General features: G+C 34.4%; 1 protein-coding gene across 3 annotated transcripts in view; it reads left to right on the forward strand.

Moving 5' to 3' along the window:
• The window catches only part of HPSE2 (heparanase 2 (inactive)), a 536,390-nt gene that overhangs the window by 326,606 nt on the left and 186,769 nt on the right, over window positions 1-23,015 (forward strand). For all 3 annotated transcript variants that reach the window (XM_039871547.1, XM_039871548.1, XM_039871549.1), the window contains one exon: window positions 7,588-7,759. In XM_039871547.1, the coding sequence (XP_039727481.1) occupies window positions 7,588-7,759 (172 nt within the window). The remainder of the gene's footprint in view (window positions 1-7,587; window positions 7,760-23,015) is intronic.

The raw sequence follows: 23,015 nt of genomic DNA on the forward strand, positions 1-23,015 counted from the left end.
TTTATCCATATTGTAGCATGTAAAAGTAGTTCATTCATTTTTATTGCTGAATAGTGTTCCGATGTATAGACATATATCTAATTTTGCTTTTCCATTCACCAGATGACAGACATTTGGATTGTTTCTACTTTTTGTCTGTGATAAATAATGCTGCTATAAACATTCACATACAAGTCTTTGTATAGATATATGCTTTCATTTCTCTTAAGAACATATCTAGGAGAAGAGTAGAGTTGCTAGTTTGTATGACATATTTATATTTATTTTTTAACAAACTGCTAAACTATTTTCTGAAGTAACTGTACCATTTTACATTTCACCAGTGATGTATGAGGATTCTAGTTTTTCTACATCTTTGGAAACACTTTATAATATCTGTCTTTTTTATTGTAACCATTCTAGTGGGTTTAAAGCCATCTTAATATGGTTTTAATTAGCACTCCTTAATGACAAATGATATTGAACATCTTTTCATGTGTTTATCAGCCATTCCTACATCTTCTTTGGTGAAATGTCTACTCAAATCTTTTGCCCTTTTAATTGGGTTATCTTATTGAGTTGTAATAGTTTTAAATATATTCTGGATATAAGTTCTTTACCAAATATATGATTTGCATACATTTTCTCCCAGTGTGTAGCTTATCTTTTCATTTCCTTTGTGGCATCTTTTGAAGTACAGAAGTTTTGAATTTTGATAAAATTTAATTTATCAAATTTTTATTTTACAGATTGTGATTTTGGTGTCATATCTTTGCCTAATTCAATATCACAAAGTGTTATTTTCTATATTTTCTTCTAAAGATTTTATAGGTTTTGCTCTTACATTTGGGCATAAGATCCATTAGGAGTTAATTTTTGAGTATGGTGAGAAGTAAGAGTCTTCATCTTTCTGCATGTGGATATCAACTTGTCCCAGCACTGTTTGCTTAAAAGACTATCCTTTACCTATTTGAATTCTCTTGACACTTTTGTCAAGAATCAATTGTACATAAATTGATTTATTTCTGGACTCTTAATTCTCTCTGTCCTGTACTAAGACTACATTGTCCTGATTACAATAGATTTATAATGAGTTTTGAAATTGGGAAGTGTAATTCCTCCAACTTTGTTCTTTTTCAAAATTGTTTTGGGTATCCTAGGTATTTTGCATTTCCAGGTAAATTTTAGGATCAGCTTGTTAATTTCCTTAAAACCTGCTGGAGTCTTAATAGAGACAGCATTGAATCTATATCACTTTTGGGGGGATTGCTGTCTTAACAATATCAAGTCTTCCTATCCATGAGTATAGATTATCTCCCCCCACTTATTTAACTTTTAATTTCTTTCAGCAGTGTTTTGTAGTTTTCCATGTACAAGCATTGCAGTTTTTTTTTTAAATTTATTCTTAAGTATTTTATTCTTTTTGATGTAATTGTGAATGGAATTATTTTTTAAATTTCATTTTTGTGTTGTGCATTGCTTAGTATTTAGAAATATGATTGATTTTATATATTGTTCTTTATCCTCTAGCCTTGCTGAACTTATCTTTTAGATCTTGTATTTTTCTCCCATATATGTGAATTCTTTAGGATTTTCTGTATACAGGATATGTTGTCTGAGAATGAAGACAGTTTTACTTCTTCCTTTCCAATTTAGGTGTTTTTCATTTCTTTTCCTTGTCTGATTGCGCTGGCTAGAACCTCTAATACAAATGTCGAACCTAAGTAGTAAGAGCACACATCCTTGCCTTGTTCCTAATCTTAGGGGGAAAACATTCAATATTTTACCATTCAGTGTGATGTTTTACCATTAAGCATAGTTTATGCTTCTACTCATAGTTTGTTGAGAGCATTTATCAGGAACAGGTGTTGGATTTTGTCAAATGGCTTTTTTTTTTCACTACTGAGATGATAATGCGGTTTTGGTCTGTTAGTCTATTAATATGGTATTTTACATTAGTTGGGTTTTGATATTAAATCAACTTTACATTCAAAGAATAAGTCTCACTTGGTTATGGTTTATAATACTTTATATATGTATGTGTGTGTATATATTGCTAGATTCAGTTTGTAAATATTTTATTGGGGATTTTTCATTCTATATTTATGAGAGATATTTGCTTGTAGTTTTCCTGTGATGTCTTTTTCCAGCTTTGGCATTAGGGGAATATTAGCCTCATAAAATAAGCTGGTAAATGTTCCTTCTTTCTTTTTCTGGAAGAGTTTGTAAAGAATTGGTATTATTTCTTCCCTAAGTGTTTGATAGAAGTCACCAATGAAGCCATCTGGGTCTGCACTTTCTTTGTGGAAATATTTTTAATGACTAATTCAACGTCTTTTGTTGTCATAGACCTATTTAGATTTTCTATTTCTTTTGGAGTCAGTTTTAGTAATTTGTGTCTTTCTCGAAAGTTTTTCAATTCATCTAAGTTGTCTAAATTATTGCATAAAGTTGTTCATAGTAATCTCTTATCCTTTTAATTATTGTGTGGTCCTTTGTGGTGTTTCCTCTTTCATTGCTAATTTTGGTAATCTGTAACTTCTCTCTTTTTCTTGGTTAGTCTAGCTACAAGTATTTCAATTTTGTTCATTTTTTCAAAGAAACAACTTTTGCTTTTATTGATTTTCTCTATTATTTTATACCATTGATTTCCACTCTAATTTTCATTATTTCATTCCTTCTTCTTGCTTTGGGTTTAGTTTTCTCTTCTTTTTTTCCTTTAAGAAAGAAGCTTAGGTTATTGATTAGAGATCTTTCTTCTTTTCTAATAGGAGTCTAATTGGAGTCTAAGGCTATAAATTTCCCTGTAAGCACTGCTTTTTTTCCTCCCTAAACAATAAAAAATTATTTTCTCACAGTTAGAAAGTTAGAAGCCCAGATTCAAGGTATCATCAGATCTGGTTTCTCCTGAAGCCTCTTTCCTTGGTTCTCAGATAGCCATCTTCTCGCTGTGTTCTTACATGGCCTTCCCTCTTTGTGTGCATCCCTAGCATCTTTTTGTATGTCCAAATTTCCTGTTTTTGAGACTTTTCTAAAGAGGAGTTTTAGGTTCACAACAAAATTGAGAGGAAGGTTTCCATATACTCCCTTACCCCATACATGGATAATCTCCTCCACTGTCAATGTCTCCCACCAGAGTGGTACACTAGTTATAATTAATGAACCTACGTTAATACATTGTAATCATCCGAAGTCCATAGTTTACATTATGGTTCACTTTTCGTGTGCACGTATTATGAGTTTGGACAAATGTATAATGACATGTATCTATCATTATAGTATACAGAGTATTTTCACTACCCTGAAAATCCTCTGTGCTCCACCTATTCATCTCTCTTTCTCCTTTCCCAACCCTGGCAACCACTGATCTTTTTACTATCTTAATAGGTTTGCCTTTTCCAGAATCGTATGGTACGTGGCCTTTTCAGATTGGCTTCTTTCACTTATCGATAGGCATTTAAGGTTCTTCCATGTCTCTTCATGGCTTGATAGCTCATTTCTCTTTAGTGCTGAATAATATTCCATTGTCTGGATGTACCACAGTTTATATATCGATTCATCTACTGAAAGATCTATTGGTTGCCTCCAAGTTTTGGCAATTATAAACTCAGCAGCTATAAATCCATGTGCAGACAAAAGTGTGGACATAAGTTTTCAACTACTTTAGGTAAATAATAAAGAGCACAATTGCTGGATCTTATGGTAAGAGTTTGCTTTTGTTTTGTTTTGTTTTGTTTTGTTTTGTTTTGTTTTGTTTTGTTTTGTAAGAAACTACCAAACTCTTCCAAAGTGACTGTATCATTTTGCATTCCCACCAGAAATGAATGAGGGTTCCTGTTGTTCCACATCCAGCTAGTATTTGGTGGTGTCTTTGTTACAGATTTTGGCCATTTTAATAGATATTTAATAGGTACTGTTATTTAACTGTTGTTTTAATTTGCAGTTCCTTAATGACATATGATATGGAGCATCTTTTCATATGCTTATTTGTCACCTGTATATCTTCTTAGGTGAAGTGTCTCTTAAGGCCTTTGGCCCGTTTTTTAATCAGGTTGTTTGTTTCTTATTGTTACATTTTAAGAGTTCTTTGTATGTTTTGGATAACAATTCTTTATTAGATATGTCTTTTGCAAGTATTGTCTCCCAGTCTGTAACTTCTCATTCTCTTAACATTATCTTTTGCAGAACAGTAGTTTTTTTTAATGAAGTCCAGTTTTTTACGGATTGTGCCTTTGGTGTTATTGCATATGTTTTTATATATTATATTTTCAATTTTATTCCATTAAAAATAGTTTCTGATTCCCTTATGATTTCTTCTTCTACTCATGGATTATTTGTTTAATTTCCAAATATTTATAGATTTCTCAAATTTCTTTCTGTTGTTGAATTCTAGTTTAATTCTATTATAGTCAGAACACATACATTATATGATTTAATCTCTTTGAATATATGAGACTCGTTTTATGGCCTAGTATATGTTCTGTCCTGAAGTATATTATATATGCACTAGAAAAGAATGTGTTATCCTGCTGTTGTTGGGTGGAGTGTTCTATAGATGTAAATCAGTTAAGTTGGCTGATGGTGTTAGTCAAGTGTTTTTATATCCTTACTGATTTTCTGTCTAGTTGTTCTATCCATTATTGAGAATGTGGTACTCAAGTCTCCTATTATTGTTGAATTTTTTACTTTTCAATTTTGTCAGTTGTGCTTCATGTATTTTGGTGTTCTGTCGTTGGTATGTGTATAGTTATAATTGTTGTTATCTGCCTCATAAATTGACTCATCCTTATAAAATACTTCATGTTGTCTCTAGTAACATTTTTGTTTTAAAGTCTATTTTGTCTGATATTAGCATAGTCATTCCAACTCTCTTATGGTTACTGTTTGCATGGTATATTTTTTTCTATCCTTTTAGTTTCAACCTGTTTGTATCTTTGACTTTAAAGTGTGTCTCTTTAGTTGGATGTTATTTTTTTCAGTGTGATAATTTCTGCTTATAATTGGAGTGTTTATTTATGTTTAATATGATTGTTGATATGGTTGAATTTACATCTCTCAGCTTGCTGTTTTCCATTTCTTTTTCTCTCTCTTTTTTTGATCTTCTTGTTTCTCTTTTACTGACTTTTTATGCAAAATAGATATTGTCTAAGGTGTAATTTTAATTTGTTTTTGTCTTGTTTTAGTTACTTTCTTAGCAGTTTCTATATTTTAACTCATTACAATATAGAGTAATAACTTAATTCCAGTTATGTATAGCAATTTTACTCCAATAGAGCTTTATTTTTCTTTGATTTGTGCCATTATTATTCTAAATATAACATCTTTATATGTTATAAGCCCAACAATACAGTTTTCTAAATTTTGTTTCATGTAGCTCTTATTTAAATTAGTTAAGAGTAATGAATATTTTTAACTATCTTTTTTATTTACCTATGTAATTACCTTTACTGGTGTTCTCTCTTTTTTTTGTGTAGTTTTGTGTCACCATCTGGTGTCATTTCCTTTCAAACTAAAAAGACTTCCTTTTTTATTCCTTGTAAAGCAGATTTTCTCATAATGAATTCTGTCCTTCGTTTTGCCATGAAGGTTAAATTTTACTTTCAGCTTTGAAGGATAAATTGCTGCATACAGAATTCTTGGTTGACATTTTTTTCTTTCAGCATTTTGAATATATCATCCCACTGTCTTCTCACCTTCATTATTTCTCTTAAAAATTTAGCTGTTAATTTCATTGTGTTCCCCTATATGTGAAGAGCCATTTCAGTTCCAACATTTCCGTTTGATCATTTTTTAAATTTCCATTTCTATATTTGATTAGTCAGTAAAATCATACTTTAATTTTTATTGTTCTCTTTAGTTCTTTGAACATATTTATAATAGCAGTTTTGAAGTCCTCCTTATCTGCTAAGTCTAACATTTGGGCCCTCTAAAAGAGTTTCTATTTACTACTTTTTTGTCTTATTTATGAGTTACACTTTCCTATTTCTTTGCATGTTATAAGTTTTTGTTGTTGAAAACTGTACATTTTAGATAATACATCGAAACAAGTCTGAATTCCAAATCCTCCATCCTGGAGGTTATATGTGTAGTTTTTTGTTTGTTTATTTGTTTGTTTAATGACTTACCGGACTAATTCTGTAGAGTCTATCTCCCTCACATTATGTACCTGCTGATATCGCTTAAGTTTTTTTATTTTTTAATATATTTCTTTTATTTTTAAGGCCAGCTTTCTAGGGGTTGCCCCTGAGTCAACATAGCTTAAAGGTGAGACAGTGTTTGATCAGAGGTTCTATTTACCTGGAGCCAGTAAGGCTTCCACCCTTTGCCAGTGAATCTGTAGGTGAGAAACACATTAAAAATTTAAGCAGTTTATAAGTCTGACCAGCTTTTACTTTCTGACATGACTTCTCATATCTTCATAATGTTATGAATAATGTGAATGAAGGTTTCACATTCATTTAAGAATGCATGGAGAGCTAGCGCCCTCTCCAGTCTCTCCTGAGCATGCACAGACTTCCAGACTACAAGGGATATATTTGAGCTTGTCAAGGTCCACTGTGGCTATCTTATTTCCCAAATCTCCCTGTTAAATTTCTTGCAAGTCCGCTGGTCTTTTTCTTGCCCCTACCAGTATCAAAACCTCAAGCTTGCCTAGATGTCTTTCTGGGACATGTGCTTCATTCCAAATCAAGTTAGCCCCCTCCAGCAGTGGACCTGCTGGTATTTAGGAATTTCCTTGCCCCTTTAGAACTACTAAGTTAAGAAAAACTGGGGGAGGGGGTTTTTGCTCTAAATTATTTTACTCAGCCACTTTGTTGTTATTAAAGATTAAGTTTTTTTTCTAACTTTTTATACAATGTCCATATTTATGAAGCTTTCCTTGTTTACCATTTGTATAAGTTTCCTAAGCCTATCATAATAAATTACTATGAGCTTGGTAGTATAAAACAACAGAAATTCATCCCCTTATAGTTCAAGAGACTAGAAGTCTGAAATCAAAGCATCTCCAGGGTTGATTCCTTCTGGAGGCTCTGAGGAAGAATACATTCCACGCCTCTCTCCTGGCTTCCGGTAGCTGCCAGCAATTCTTGGTGTTGCAGTGTCACTGCAGTTGTTGCTTCCATTGACACATGGCCTTCTTTGTGTGCTTGTGTACTTCAGTCTCCCTCTCCTTTCTCTTATAAAGACATCAGTTATTGGATTTAGGGTACACCCAAATCCCATATCACTTTATCTTAACTAATTACGTCTTCAAAGACTCTATTTCCAAATAAGGTCACATTCTGAAGTTCTCGTTAATGGGAAATTTAGGGGGACACGATTCAACCAGTAGATTATTCATTATAAAGTACCTCTTGAAAATCAGTATAGGCTTTCTGTCGCGGATTAGGAGATCTTTTGTGAAGATTAGTTTGTGAATGAATAGAATGGTAAAATGACATTTGACTTTTTTATTGGGGTAGTTCCTCAAGTTAAGCTAGCTCACACCCTCTTTTTGGTTATTGTATTCACATTGTTAAGAAAACTTCAGAGAAATCTGTAGACAGGAAAGGGTTGGCAGAGCCTCATCTTTCTCAACTCTGACTTGCATGTCTGCTTTTAATCTAGAGCCAAATAACTATCGGACCATGCATGGCCGGGCAGTAAATGGCAGCCAGTTGGGAAAGGATTACATCCAGCTGAAGAGCCTGTTGCAGCCCATCCGGATTTACTCCAGAGCCAGCTTGTATGGCCCTAATATTGGGAGGCCCAGGAAGAATGTCATCGCCCTCCTAGATGGGTAGGTCAGATTATTTAGCAGTTCTTATAACATTGTTCATTAAACATAATGAATCGATATATTTGTATTTTTCCTGGTTATTTTTGTCTTAAGAAGGAAAGAGAGAATTTCCATAGTGATCTCCCCTACTCTAAAGCAGGGATTCTCCATCAAACAGTGGAATAACCTTTCATCTCTCCAGGCCTTCCACAGTCAGCAGACGGTGGTGGGATTGTAGAGGAACATCACAATCTCCAGGATAGGTTAGAAGGCATGCATTGTTTTAAAAAATACATTTAATATTATAGCATTTCATAGCATCATTTTAGATTTTTAAAAAAGCAAAATATTGTCTACTCTGTTTTTGTGTCCTCTTACAGAAAATAAAACTTGACAAAATCCTAGCCAGTGGAGCTAGGTTAAAAAGTTGAGAAACACTACAAATACTTATAGATTAAAGCACAAATTAACCAATAGATTAATTAGCAGATATTCTAGAGAATTGTTATCATGTGATTTATTTCATTTTGACTGAATCTAATAATTATTTTTTAAAGCACTGTTAAATACTCTCTGACCCACTCCTGCTGCTGTTCTGGGCCCAGACTGAATAGTGGGTATAACCCATCCGTGCAGGTTGGGTCCAGTTATGCAGGGTCAGAGAGAATGTCAGAGGAAATAGCATGAGGAAGGCTAAAGATGTATGTTGAATCCAAGACCCAAAGTGGAAATATAACTGAAGCTGGAAGGGTGGGAACAATGAAGTTGGGAGAGCCAGGAGTTCCTCTGGAACACATAGTATGCATCAAGACAATACTCTTGGATCGATATATTTATTCCTGCAAATACAAAGATGGGTAAGACACTTTCTGGTGAAGTGCACAACCCAAATTAAATGCCATGTGGATACAAACAAAGATATATGGGGAGAGAGAAAACTTTGGCCAACCTCCCAGATAGATAGTCCTTGTGGCTTGAATGCTCTTGTGACTCTCTCCTCCTTTCTGTGGAGGCTAGGTCTTGATTGAAGAAAATGATCATAGCAGATATTACTGAAGGTTTGGGAAGGCAGAAGGATTTACACTGTAACAACACTGACAACTTAAAATTTAATTTTAGGCATTTTCCTCTTTACAAAGGATCCCAAAGTCCTTACTTCAGCTTCTGTTCTTTTCCCATTCTTCTCCTTTCTCCCTTTTTTCTTGCAGAATAATTTCATGACCTTGGCTCCTACCTGCAAATGCAGCTCTGGGCTTCCCTTTGCATACTTTCATAGAACTTTGAAATTACTCTGTACGTGTTTGTGTACTTGTGTATGTGTGTGTGCCTGTGTACATATATGTATGGGATGGACATGGAAAGGTTGGTCTCATTTTATATGTTTAATTAGGAAATAAGAATCACACATGTAGAACTTTATTCTCAGAATCAAGTCAGTAACTCTATTATTTAAGTCCATGTGGTTATTCTTTTGGATTATCCTTTTTAACAATTCGATTAATGTATTCTCATGGGACTGACAATGTCCTCTCAATAGCAAAATCAATCATCCATTCATTCTACAAATATTTTTTGAGTAACTGACATGTGCTGAGTACCATATTAAGAACTGGGTATGTAATAATAAACCAAAATGGATGCTTCTCTTCTTTCATGAGACCAGAGAAAACCACTTAGGGCAAGGAAAGGTGCCGGTGAGCACTTTTTCTTTATATGCCAGGGAAAAAATGGAGATTTATCTTTCTTAATCTATGTGTACTTAATATACAGTGAACTATAACTTGAAACACATAAATATTCCCAGCAGCTCAACCAACAATAACAAAAATGCCAGCACTCTAAATTACCAGCTCTGTGGTCTTTTCTAATTCTTCTGGTTGTACAGATATAATTTTACAGATTCACAATCATTGCATATGCGTCATTTTGAGTTCTGCATGTTTTACCCATTGCTTTATATTGCCCTTTCTTTATTCCTACATAGTTCTCATATTTGTCATTCTTGATGGCAATAAAATATTCCATTGCTTTAATATACTAAAATCTGCCTAAGCATTCCCTTACTGTTGGGCATTTGGGCTATTTCCGTTTTTGTCTGTAATATATAGCACAGCTCTAAACATCTTTATACAAATAGGTTTTTTATTTCTTTTGAATTACATCCTTGGGCTGCATTCCAAAAAGTTGGGTCTCTGGATCAAAGTATGTATATGATAATTTTTATGGCTCTTACATTCGTTGCCAGATTTTTTCAGAATGATTTCACCAGGTTGCAGGGCAGCAATGTGCTAGTGAACCCTCCCCGCCGCCACACACTCCCGCCTCAGTAATCCTCAGCAATGGGCATTGTCACTTTTATTAATTTAGTCTATTTTAATTAATGCAAGATTGTGCCTCATAGTTGTTTACATTTGAATTCTGTTAACTGTGAAAAGAACTGAACATTTTCCAAATCCTTATGTTGTCTCCTTTTTACCACCTCAGGTGTGGTTCATGACACAATAACCATTTTGCCTGAGGTGAAGACCAGGAGGCCATTTTAGGTTTATTCTTCTCCTTTGTTCACATAACTCCATTAGTTACTTATTAAGTTCTGTTATTTCTGACTTCTTCGTATATCACTCATATCCCATCTTCTTTTCATATTTATTTTAAGCCCTATCATTTTTCCTCCTAAATGATTTCTCCATATCTAATCCCAAATTCTAATAATTTCTCCTTACAGATTTCTGAGTCGTTTTTTAAAACATGCAACATATGGTCAAATCACTCTTGCTTGAAATCCAAACCCTTTCACACACATCCCTTGCACAATATGATGTTAGCTACATCAAAGTATATGTAAATTTTGAAAGATGCCATATACTTTTAATCTTTGCACCTTCACCTCTTTATCTTGTGTCATTTTCTTTGGAATACCACTCTTTCCCCTCGTTTTTTCCTTTCCAATAGATCTTCTCTGACATTTTTATGCAGGATTTTTTATCTCCTCCTTTGTCCTACTATGGCACTTTGTTTATTTTTCTTATTTTTCTGCTGTAGCACTTATTGAATTGCTGATAATGTATTTATTTACATATCTGCCTAAGCTAATAGACTGTGGACTAAGATCAGGACTTGGCTTATGTTTTATTCATTCTGTAGCCTCAAAACCTAGGAATACAGTTGATTTCTTATAAGTGCTTGTTTAATAAATACTGTCTTATTCAACAACTGGCTCTAAATTCATATGACCCCAAAATGCATAAATGTGATTGCGAAGCATTTTAAATCGTAGCATTAATAGTAATTTAAATAAATTATGATGATTTATATAAATCATAATGTTTATCTTTAGTTTTATAGGGCAAAACTAAATTTTAAGCTTTTAACTTAGGTAGTTACAGGACTAAACAGGACTACCTTTCCAGTTAGGATACAAACTCCACTAGGACAAAGATAGAATCTTCATATTTGTATCTTCAGGGGCTAGCATATTGCCTGGAATATGGGAAGTATTTAATAAAATGCTTGTTTTATTATTTTTTTATTTCCTAATTAGGAAAACAATTATTCTAGTCATTGATTTTTATCTAAAGGCATAAAGAATTGTTCTTTGGGGTTATATCAGTTTCCTCTGTTTTCCTTTTGTAAACTTTTGTGTATCATCTATGTAATGACAATTTTAATCTATTACTTTTTTATTAATTTGAAATATATTTTTATTGTTTCAGAAGTTTATTTTTATTATAATTGATCTTGCCTACTTTCTTGTTGATAGTCTTTGTTTCCTCTTTTATACAGTTGGGATAAAGTTACTCTTTCATTTTCGTCTAGACTTTTTTAATATTTTAATTTTAAATATTAGACTCTTTTAATTTATTTAGAGTTTATTGCTATGTCTGCTATTGAGTAAAGACCTAGTCTATTTTTTGGTAATATCAAGAAAAGTAGATATTCATTGAAAGCATGTTTACTAAGGTTCCTTTTCAGGCCTTTAAATCATAGTGAAATGAATACTAAATGCCTTCTCGATAAATATTTATTGAAAAGTTATTTTGTGTTTTATTATTGCTTAAGTGCTGGGTATATGTTGATGAATAAAGCCAAGAGAGAGCCACAGTACATAAGAAAACAAATTATTATTAATTGTTTATACTTTTGTGAAGGAGATGATCAGGATACTTGGGACTAGGAGGTATTTGGACAAGGTGATCAGAAAGAATTATCTGAGGAACAATTTATTTAAGTCTAGAACAAAAGAATGAAGGAGCCATCTGTTCAAAGAGTAGATGGAAGAAAATTCTAGGTAGAGGTTCAGAGTTGTGTTTGTCAATGTCTTGAATGAGAAAAAAGTTTAAGGCATTTGAAGAATAGAGAGATGGGCAATATAGTGAGCAAAAGGAGAATGGGAGGAGATGACTATGCATAGGCAAGCAAGGACCAAATCATTACTGGACCATGTATATCATCCTAAAGAGGTTGTGCATTTTATTCTATGAGCAATGGAAAGCCATTACAGGGATTTTCTAAGTGCAGTGACACATACTAGAGTCTACTTACCCTATTCTGTGTGCCAAATAGATTTTAAGGTACAAAAGTAAGAGATCAAAAGAGCTCAGTAAGGAGGATGTTTCAGTATGAAATGATGGTAGATTGGGTTAAGGTAATGGCAGAAGAGATGGTGAGAAGTTAGGGTAGACATGATTTATTGATGGATATCTCAGCAAGATTGGGGTGAGAAAATGGGAGGAATTAATAAAGGATGACCTCCATCTTTTGAACAGTTAGCATCTCTCTTTCAAGTGCCATTACATGCAGACAAAAGAGCTTTTCAAAAGGAAGTTACACCAAAATGAAAGCACATTTCTACTCAGGATATAGTATCTCTGGAGTGATGGAAGATGGCTTTAAAATATATTGGGTATGCTTCAAGTTCAGGATAGTGATATGAGCTCAAGCTCCATTCCTCCTGGAACCACTATTCCAATTCCTAGTAAAAGTTAATAAATAACAAATCTGTAATAACAAACACACAAAAGAGGGATAATCAACAGATGAGAGATTTTTGACAGGTTTCTGTAAGACAGTTTAACAATGGGAAACCTGTTGACCGATTAAGCAGAGTAAGGAAGTGGCAACCCAGAGAACATGGGCTCTGCGAGAAGATACCCAATCAGCCTAGCAGATAGGCTTAGAGTCTGGAAGGGTGGGGTGAGAAACGGGGACCAAGCCAACAGGTTTATATGAGAGTCTGTCTGCAGAGGGACTACACCCACAGTTCAACTCTTCTTCCATCATTTTAAGTCTCCTACCCTGCCATGTAAAGGAAAGATAGTTCAGTCTATTATCTCCAAGCAAATGCCAAACCAAAACTTAGGAGCCTTCGCCAAAGAAACTGAAGAAATTGCCTAGGGATGAGCTAATATTGCTAAGATGGAGTTCCTGTATAGTAAAACACTGAGTAAAGCATTATGGGATACCTATGCCAAAGGCTGTCTGTGCCCTCCCCTTCCTCCCTCTCTAAATTGAAGTGTGTTAGTCAAGAAGCTATGCCCATAAAATAGACATCCGGTGAAAAGAGAGACTTAACTAAAAAACCCAGATATTCTACAGCTGAGAAAAATCTGCACCTGCTACCTAAAAGAATCTACTTAGTCCCCAACTTTTAAATATGAATTGATAGCCAAATATCCAAGACTTAAGAAGGAAACCAGTAGCATTAAAGAGAAAAACTAAGATAAATAAATTTAAACATTGACCCAAGAAGAATTATAACTCAAGATCAGAACTTTCAAAATAAAAACCTGGAATTAACATCCTTATAAAGGTATGGTAAGATATTGTACTTATGGAATAAAAACATATTTCTATGAAAAAAATACAATTAGAACAAAAAGATTTTTTTAAACTAAACATATAAGTGCTGAAGTTAAGTCCAATAAAGGTTATGCAATGATTTCTTAGATACAACATTGAAAGCATAACTGATAAAGAAAACATTGACTCATTGGATCTCATCAAAACTAGGAGCCTTTGTGCAACAAATGACACCATCAAAAATGTGAACAGACACACAGAATGGGAGAAGATATTTGCAAGTCATGTAACTGATAAGCAGCTTGTATCCAGAATACATATAAAGAACTCCTACAACTCAAAAATAAAAAGACAGCGTATTTTTAAAATGAGCAATAATCAGGAAGATGTACAAGAAGAAACATTGTAGAGAGTGTGGAGAAATTGGAACACTCATATACTGCTGGTGAGAATGTAATATGGTACAGCAGCTTTGGATAGCAGTCTGTCAGTTACTCAAAAGGTTAAACATAGAGTTACCATATGATTCAGTAGTTCCACTCCTGGTTATATACCCAAGATACATAAAAATGTATGTCCACATAAAATCTTGTACGCAAATATTTATAGTGGCATTATTCAGTGTAATGATGAATAGATAAATAGAATGCGGTATGTCTATACAATGGAATATTATTTGACAATAAAAGGTAATGAAGTACCAAATACATGTTACAACATGGATGAACCTTGAAAACATTATGCTAAGTGAAAGAAGCCAGTCACAAAAGGCCAAATATTGCATGATTCTCTTTATATGAAATGTCTAGCATAGGTAAATCCATACAGACAAAAAGCAGATTAGTGGTTGCTTAAGGCTGGTAGATATTGTGGGGAAAGGAAGAGTGACTGCTCATGCGTATGAGATTCCTTTTTGAAATTAAATATTCTAGAATTATGTTATATTTGTTGTTGTACAACTCTGAAATTATAGTAAAAACTGTTGAATTGTACACTGAAATGGTGGATCATATGGTATTAAATTATATCTCCAAAAAGCTTTAAAAAGAAAAAGTCCAATAAAAGAATTGGAAGATAAAATCAAGGAAATCTCCCCTACACAGAACTTTAGACAGAAACAGAAAATTTGAGATAAAATATTATTGATATAGAGAATTAATTCAGGATATCCAACAGCTGTCTCACAGGAGATCCAGATCCAGAAACAAGGAAGAAAATTATGGTTATCGAAAAGAATGAAAACTTCGTCAACCTTTACAATGTAAAAAAGTAAAGAGACAGTGACAGAAAATAGATGGTAGAAGTAAAGCAAAGTAAGACATACAAAGGTTGATATCCTCATATAACATATGTGGAGTCAGAAAATACTGTCTAAATCATCGAAATAATAAATAGAGAGGTGGAGAAGAGGAGGCCCAGTAAAGCAAGCACATAGAGTTAACTCTTGGTCAGAATGACTTATGTGGTAGTATTTCTTTAGATGTGCTCTGGAAAATATCAGTTCTGCAGGATATTAACATTATGTGGAGGGGAAAAAATAAAAGGTTCCATGTTCAAGTAAGCTTGAGAAATACTGGGATACACAAATTTTCTGAAACACTTGCCAGCACCTTTAATACATTACATTCCGAATCGCTGAGAATGAGATTTAGTAAGAAGAATTTCTTAAATTTATTTGATTAGAGTCTTATTTTCAGAGACTATCTTGAGAAACTAGTGTTTCTCTAACAAGTATGAACCACATTGACTTGGAATATGAACCCTGCTTTAGGTGAGGGATGGTAGTAGAGCAGACCATAACAAAAGAATTATAATTCGAAAAACTCAGAACCTGAAGTTACTGGTCTTTTTACTTCCATTCTTGTCCTCTTCAAACTAGTTACCACTGAGTTCCCAGAAAAATCTTTTACAAACATAATTCACATGATGTTAGTCACTTGCTAAAGACTCTAATGACTTTTCATTGCTCTTAGAATAAAATTTAATCTTACCACATCTGACAAGGTTCTACTATGAATGATCTGACTGTTTTCTGGCTCTTCATTCTTATCTTCTCCAGCTTTCCCTTTGACTTACCTTACTCAGGCCTCACTGGCCTGGTATGTGCTAAGCTTCTCTTTATCTGGGAGCCTTCACATATACTCTTCTGTCTACCTAGAGTGTTCTCTCCACTTGCCACGTGTCTGTTTTCTCTTCATCCATCATGGCCCTTCCTTGAGTAACCTAGCTAAGTAATTCTCTATCAACACAATCTGTCAGTTCTTTTCATGTCATTTATCATAATTTGTAACTATATATTTATCGTTCGTTTATTTGTTGGGTATGAATTATAAACTCCATGAGGGCAGGAAGTATGTCTGCTGTATTTACCAATGTATATGCAGTACTGGCAAAAAGTCTACTATATAGTAGGTGCTCAAATTTGTTCAATGAATAAATGAAGAATGGAAGTTATCTTAACATCCTAGAGTTGCTGGTAAAATATTCTAGTCTGAATCTGTGTTAGAACAGAAAGCTACACAGGGCCTTTAGTTCCTGCAGTGGCCCAAATAGCTATAGAAAGCATTCTGATTTGGCAAAAGAGGATAAAAGCAGAAGGAAATTAGAAGGTAAACGCCAGTCATATCCATCACAGCAGACCACATGGTATATGTTATATGCTCAATAGTCTACAAACCAGAAACCAAAAAATTGCCTTTTTAAATCTAGAATCTCTATCTCTAGTTGTGTCTAATTACCAGTACTTCTACTAAGTGCCTAATGCTGATATATAGACTCCACTTATACTCAAAGTATAGGTAACAATGAAGGTTTTATGGGTGTATAAGGATGGAAACCACTATATTCCTATACATAGGCTCCCATTATGACTTTTGTGGGCCATAGGCATCTTTTTACTTCATGGGTCTCTTCCTCCATACAGACATACTAAAACAGCAGCCTTCTGTTTTCTATTGTAGTGAGTCAATATAGCAGGATTGGGGGAGGAAAAAAAGCAGCATGGTAAAGTGTATGTACTTTGGAACTAGACGAGACCCAGGTTAGCTACTAGGTAGATCATCTTGAGGAATTATTTAATCTCTAAAACCTCAATCTCCTCATCTGTAAATGAAATTACCTATTTCTTAGGCTTGTTGGGAAGTTAAATGAGATCATGAATTTAAAGAGCTTAGCACAGTTTCTGGTACAGTTAACACCTAAAGATATGGCAGCCTCAGTTGTTAAGAGTAACAAGTATATTTCAAAGATGAAAAAGCGGATTTTTCTAACTGCTTTTTTGTATATGACTCAATGTAGCCTTCTAAGCAGTTCAGAGAATTGAGTGAGGACAGAAACCTTTCTGATTAGCTACAATAACATGTCAATAAAATGAAGGTGATCACAACTCTACCTCCTGCCTAGAAACCCACTTATACCACATTCTAGTTTGTAGTGGGAAGATGCATGCCTGGGGACAATTTAGTGCATAGAGTGATTATTACAGTGTTATTCCTAATAATTGTTTTGTTTTAGTTCAACTGTGAAAGAATTATGACTTGACCAAATTACAAGAGGAGAGGACAATTTATTCCTATTAGTTCATAAGAAGAGAGTTTCCATCTCTGCCTCTAGAGACAAGCAAGGCCTCCAAGCAGCTGTTCAGTGCTCATTAACAAGGAAGCACTGGCTACTGCAAAGGTCTGCTCTCCAGCTGAGAATTGCGTTAATGACTACTTAATTCCAAACTTGCTTTCTTTATTATTTTTTCCTGGAAAGGATTTATTTCCTGATTAGAGAAACAGCCTAATTCCTTACCCATGCCTGAGGTTATCAGTTATTTCCATTATGATTAAAGATGTTTCTCTCTTCCTCTAATGTCAGAGAAGCCACATGGGGTTAGAAAGAACATTGGAGAAAGAGACTGGAATACTGGGACATAGACTTAGATTTGACACAGATGGTATTGGGAAATAGTCTTCCTTACTTTCCTTTCTTCCATTCCTTTCCTCCCTTTCTTCTTCTGCTTTCCCTTAGAACCCTACTTTTTCCTCCAAGAATGGTCTACCCTATCAGATGCTACTAAGATCAGGGTGTGGCCCATGACTATCCTGCATTAGAAGTACCTGGAGAGCTTAAAAATGCAGCATGTTTTAAAAATGCAGCATAGTTCTTAGGCTCCAGCCCAGACCTACAGAAATAGAATGTGTGGAAATAGGACTTAGATAGATTGGCATTTTGAATGGGTCCCCAAAAGATTATTTGCACATCAAAGTATGAGAACCACTGTCCTGTAATATAGGCAGAGCAGGTTTTATTATCTTTATTTTACAGATCAAGGAATGGAGGTACACTGATGTTAAATTATTTACCAAATTTACATTTATCAAATGCCAACGGTATTACTGGGCAATACTCATGTTCCTTCATGTATATTATCTTGTTAATCTTCACAACATCCTTGGGAAGCAGTGACTGTTCTCTCCATTTGAAAAGTTCAGAGAGGTTAGACAACTTATCTAAGGTCACATGGCTGATAGCTCTGGAGCCAGGTCTTAAATTAGATATCTGTCTGACTCCTGGACCCGTGTGGTACTGTTTTCCTGAAGCTTCCTCCTTGAACAAAGCCACAGATCTGGCATACTACAAAAAAATTATAATCCTTCTTCACCTTAGTTTCACAGTGTTCACTCTCTTTGTCTCAGCTTCATTCCAGGGCTTGAGCTTTTGGAAAGTTTGCTTTTTTATCATAACATCTTGATGCATTTTTCCTCCTTCCCACCAGGCTCCACTGCCAGAGCAAATCATATCAGGTCAGTTATAGCCTTCTTTCCTTGCATCCAAGTCTTTATGACTTCCTCATCAGCATTTTAGACTGTCAGGACATGTCTATCATAATATTCCTCTAACCAGCACCTTCCAGCTCCAGCCATAGCCTTCCAGATCTGTTTCAATGTCTTCTCTCATCATCCCTCATACCCCTGCCATTTGTCTTGAATTTAATCAAGCAAACCTATTTTGTCCTTTATGTATTGTCTCACATCTGCCTCCATTTCATTCCAGACATTATCTTATATAGCCTCCTTCCTTCCAACCCTCCCCCACACCCAGCAGCAAATAGGCTTCATCTTGGGGGCCAATTCTAGGTAATAGTGCTTGGAACCCTATCTTAAGAAGGATTCTTAGGCCGATTCTGAGATTAGTGAGAGAGTATTGAGATCTATACCAAATCTACCATAGACTCAGAAAAAGGGAGTAGCACCACACATATCACAAATTTGCCAGCTTTGCATTGTTAAAATAAGCACTTTAGAGTCAGAACTAGGTTTGACTCTCAGCTCTTCAATATTACCTAGGTGATCTTGAGCATATTTTTTCATCTATAAAATGAAAGTGATAATTCCAACCTTATAGGGTTGCACATTATATAAACTAAATACCAAGTACCTACAATCAGTAAATTATAGCTAACTTATTTTTTCCTTTATTCAAGAACCTCCTTAAATTAAACCTCATAGATTTAGATTATTGGCAAGAGAGATTGATTGAAAAGTTTCACCCATCTCAAGTCCCTGTATATTAAAAGCTCTATAAATCTATCAAATGAAGGAAATTTAAGCTAGAAGGGAAGCTTAAATAAAGAGCTGCACTAGTCATTAAGGTCAAAGAACATATAGCCTACCGCCAATATACTGTTATATAAATGGGGGTAGGGAGAGAAAAGGAAGGGAGCAGCCAGGAAGAGAGAAAAGGAGGCTTCAAAGTAGGGGAGAGTAAGAGAAAGGGAGGGAGAGAGAGAGAGGCATCAATATTTTTATTTGTTCAGTGCAGCACCTAGTATAGTTCAAAGTATTATTAGCTATGGAAAAGTAACTGGCTTTAGACCAAATGAAAGATGCCTTGTTTGCTATAACTCAAGATGAATAATTTCCTCACAAGTTTTTTCTAGGCTTTTGTGTAGAATGTCTGTCATATCTTATTCATGTTAGTTACATAACCAAAGATTCTCTTTTTGGACAAGAGAATAAAGATCAAGCTGCCTACCGTTACTGAAGTTTATACTCATTTAGACATCCAGTTCCCTGTGAAGGATTTATCCTCTTTCCAGGGAGAAAAATTCAGAATCCATTTTTTATCATTGAACACTGTGGTCCAGAAGTAGAAATCAAACCCCAAAGACCATGAATAAAGATGTGCCTTATTATAAGAGAGAGCTGTGATATGCCCTAGGAGAGAAGACTCAACAATATTTCAGATGCATCATATATGCAGGTGGATAACAAAGGAAAGAAATTCTCCCAGATTTGGGGTCTCTTGGGGGAGGAAAGGAACTCTCACAATGAAAAGGGATATTTTGGGGGTTTTTTTCCATAGCAGCAGATTGGCTCCAATGGGAAAGATTTCCCAATACTGAAAGGTCTGCCTGGCACTGGCCAATTTCCTTTGATATGAGGTCCTGCCCCTCCCCTCTATTATCCTTCGCATGACTGAATGTCAGCATGAGGGCAGACCCCTCCTGTTCTCTGAGATAATCGTCTAGAATGTCTGCCTTCATAATTCAGGTATGGAGACATCCAACCTTGGAAAACCAAGTTCTTCCCCTCTTGTTGTTTTTCACATCCCGAGTTATCCTTTATCTGTACATTCATAGACCTAAATCTAGAGATTAGAATGGAAGTGGGTGGTTGAAAATCCTTGGATAATACCAGACCCTAAATGGAATTTCACTTTCCCAGTGGTATTTCATTCTTGACAGGAGTAATCTGTGTACATGTTATTCCGCCTCTAATATTACTGCTGCTGAGTATTCTGCAGCTGTGTTGAAGTTATTCATTTATGTGGTTTGGGCCAGTTTCTGAGAAACAGGCAGAACTAGAGAGCAGAAGAATCCATCAATGTTAGATTTGAATAAAGAAAATTATCATCTTTTTGGACTAGATGTCCTCCACGGTGCCAATATAGATATAAAAACACCTGAAACTAATATGATATTATATGCCAATTGTACTTTAATAAAACAGTTTTAAAACAGAGTATAGAAATGACATAGATATAAAGGAGATATAGTGAGCCCTAATTTTCAAGAAGGAGCATAGGCGTGGGGAGAATTCCCCCAAACTCATTGGCTATAATGTAAAAAACTTTTTTTTTAGAGTTTAATCAGTTTCTTTTATGTGTTATTTCTGTGGTTGGTTTTGTATTTCTAGGGTTTTTTTTTATAATATCATTTAGGACTTCTAAAAACAGAACATTTACCCCATTTTAGATGAGTTTTTACAGATCTCAAAAAACAAGGGTATATTTGGTCATCCTGGTAGTATTTGGAAATACATATTTTGTTTGACATTATTTGCAAATTAGATTTTTCCTCCTCAGAATAAGTGTAGAAACGTTTCCATATGTTTGAAGTTGGTCTCATCATTTTGTTAAAAGGGAAAAAATATATAGTTTATAGCAATTTTCATGTGAAAGTAGAAATATCATATAAGGGTGTTTTCTAAAAGTCAGCTAAAACAACTTTTCTGCTGCTTCAATATACTACTAAAGTGAAGAAGATAATATTATTTGTTTAAAAATATTAAATTGTGATTGAAATAATATTAAAATATAATTAAACTAAACTATATTTTACTATTTTGATTTCTTATACAAAATAAGATAGTAGGTGAAGAACTGAGTTTAATTTTTTTCAAATAGCCCAAACCCATATTTAAAAAGTGTTTTGTTTTTTTCATATACTAATTTTTTCATGTAATCTATTCTTATGTATAAATTTTTTTTAAAAATCTTGTGCTCCATAGATCTCCTTACTAATTTCCAAGCTAAGAAAGTTTTAATTATTGCAGCTTTTATGGTATATTTTTACAAATGGTAGCTCAGATAAATTTCCATTCATTATTCCATTTTTTCAGAATTTTCTTATTTTCTTCAAATGAAAGAATGATTTTATAAACTTTCAAAAATATCCGCTTTGATTTTTTTATTAGAATTTTATTAAACTCATAAATTTGTTTAGGAAAAATAATTGATTTTCCTGTCCAGGATAATGGTAGGTCTTTTTCTATTTTCAATTTTAAAGTATTTCTCTATAAACTAAATAATATTCTATATGTGGACCCATTAAATTTTATATTTAATTATAGATTTTGTGGATTTTCACTGAGGATTATATGGCATAGGAATGTGGGGAGAAAACATTAGCATTACTTTAAATATTCCTAACTATAGTTTTCCCAATCCTTTTATAGTGCTATGTTTGATAATGGAAGGTTATTTAAGTACTTAATTATCAACGTATAGCAGAATAAACTATCCAATGCATATGAGGATTTCTAGATTATAGTATCACGAAGAACCATTTTCCAGCTTCTAAAATGCCAAATTAAATGTGTTTTTAATTGCCTGTCCAGAGCCTTTTAGCCAAGCAGGACATTGATGATTATTTTTTTCCTCCTAATTTTCTTGTGAATTCATAACTGTTACCACCAATGACTTATTTACTTCAAGTTCTTTGAGGCATATTCAAGAGGATTGGAAAACATTCACCAACATCAGCATCAAAAGTCTGTTCTAGGTTGCCCATCTGGGCAATGACATTACCGCGATTAAAACTTCAGGATCTTCTCTTATTCCTCTCCCTCATTTAAACTCACCTGCCAAGTCCTCTTGAGTGCTTCAACAGTGTTTCTCAATTGTGTCTTTTTTTCATTCTCACATCTCAAAGTCTCCTATCTTATATATTCATCTGCCAGTTTGTCCACACCATTTCCTTTCACCTTTACCATAGCCAAAGTGAGTTTCCTGAAATTCCAGTCTGATCCCGACACTCCCTCTCTTGTTTAAATACAGGATAAATCCAACAATATATGTGAAGGAGTACCTAGCTATATTTTACAGTGATGTGTTGAGTATTAGTCTTACAAAGATAAATAGGACATGGAATTGCACCTAGTTCTTAAAGAATAAAGGCCAGACATGTTAACATTGTTAGGTATCTAGTCAGACGTGAGTGATGGGGAACAAAGGAATAGGGGCTCAGCCTAAAGACTGCCCAGAGAACACCCTGTTAATAGTTAAAGAATTCCTCTTGCATCCCTAAAGGGAAAGAAGGGTCATAGTCTTAGCTGGCCTAATCTGGCTACAGACACCTGCACAGAGGTACTACCCTAATTTGCCTACAACTTAAGCTTCACTAGAATGCTATTTTTATGTTCGGAAGTTCATGAATCTCCTTAGAATAGACTGAATTCTGGGTAAGCACATACGCACTAGGCAAAGAGTTATATAGTAGCTAGGTGTCAATCAAATTGACCTCATTTGCCAGTCACGTAGGAATGCTTTTGGAACCACCCCACCACGGCCCAGATATAATACAGACATTCCCACTTCTGGGTCCATTTTGTGTCCTTTTATGTGGCCTTTTGGTGGCCTTTCGTGTGGCCTTTTGTGGCCCGTTCGTGTTGGTTATTGTGATAACAGCGCTCTGTTACAGCTCTTCACT

The sequence above is a fragment of the Pteropus medius genome, unplaced genomic scaffold (genome assembly GCF_902729225.1).
Source record: "Pteropus medius unplaced genomic scaffold, Ma_sr-lr_union100, whole genome shotgun sequence".
NCBI classification, from domain to species: Eukaryota; Metazoa; Chordata; class Mammalia; order Chiroptera; family Pteropodidae; genus Pteropus; species Pteropus medius.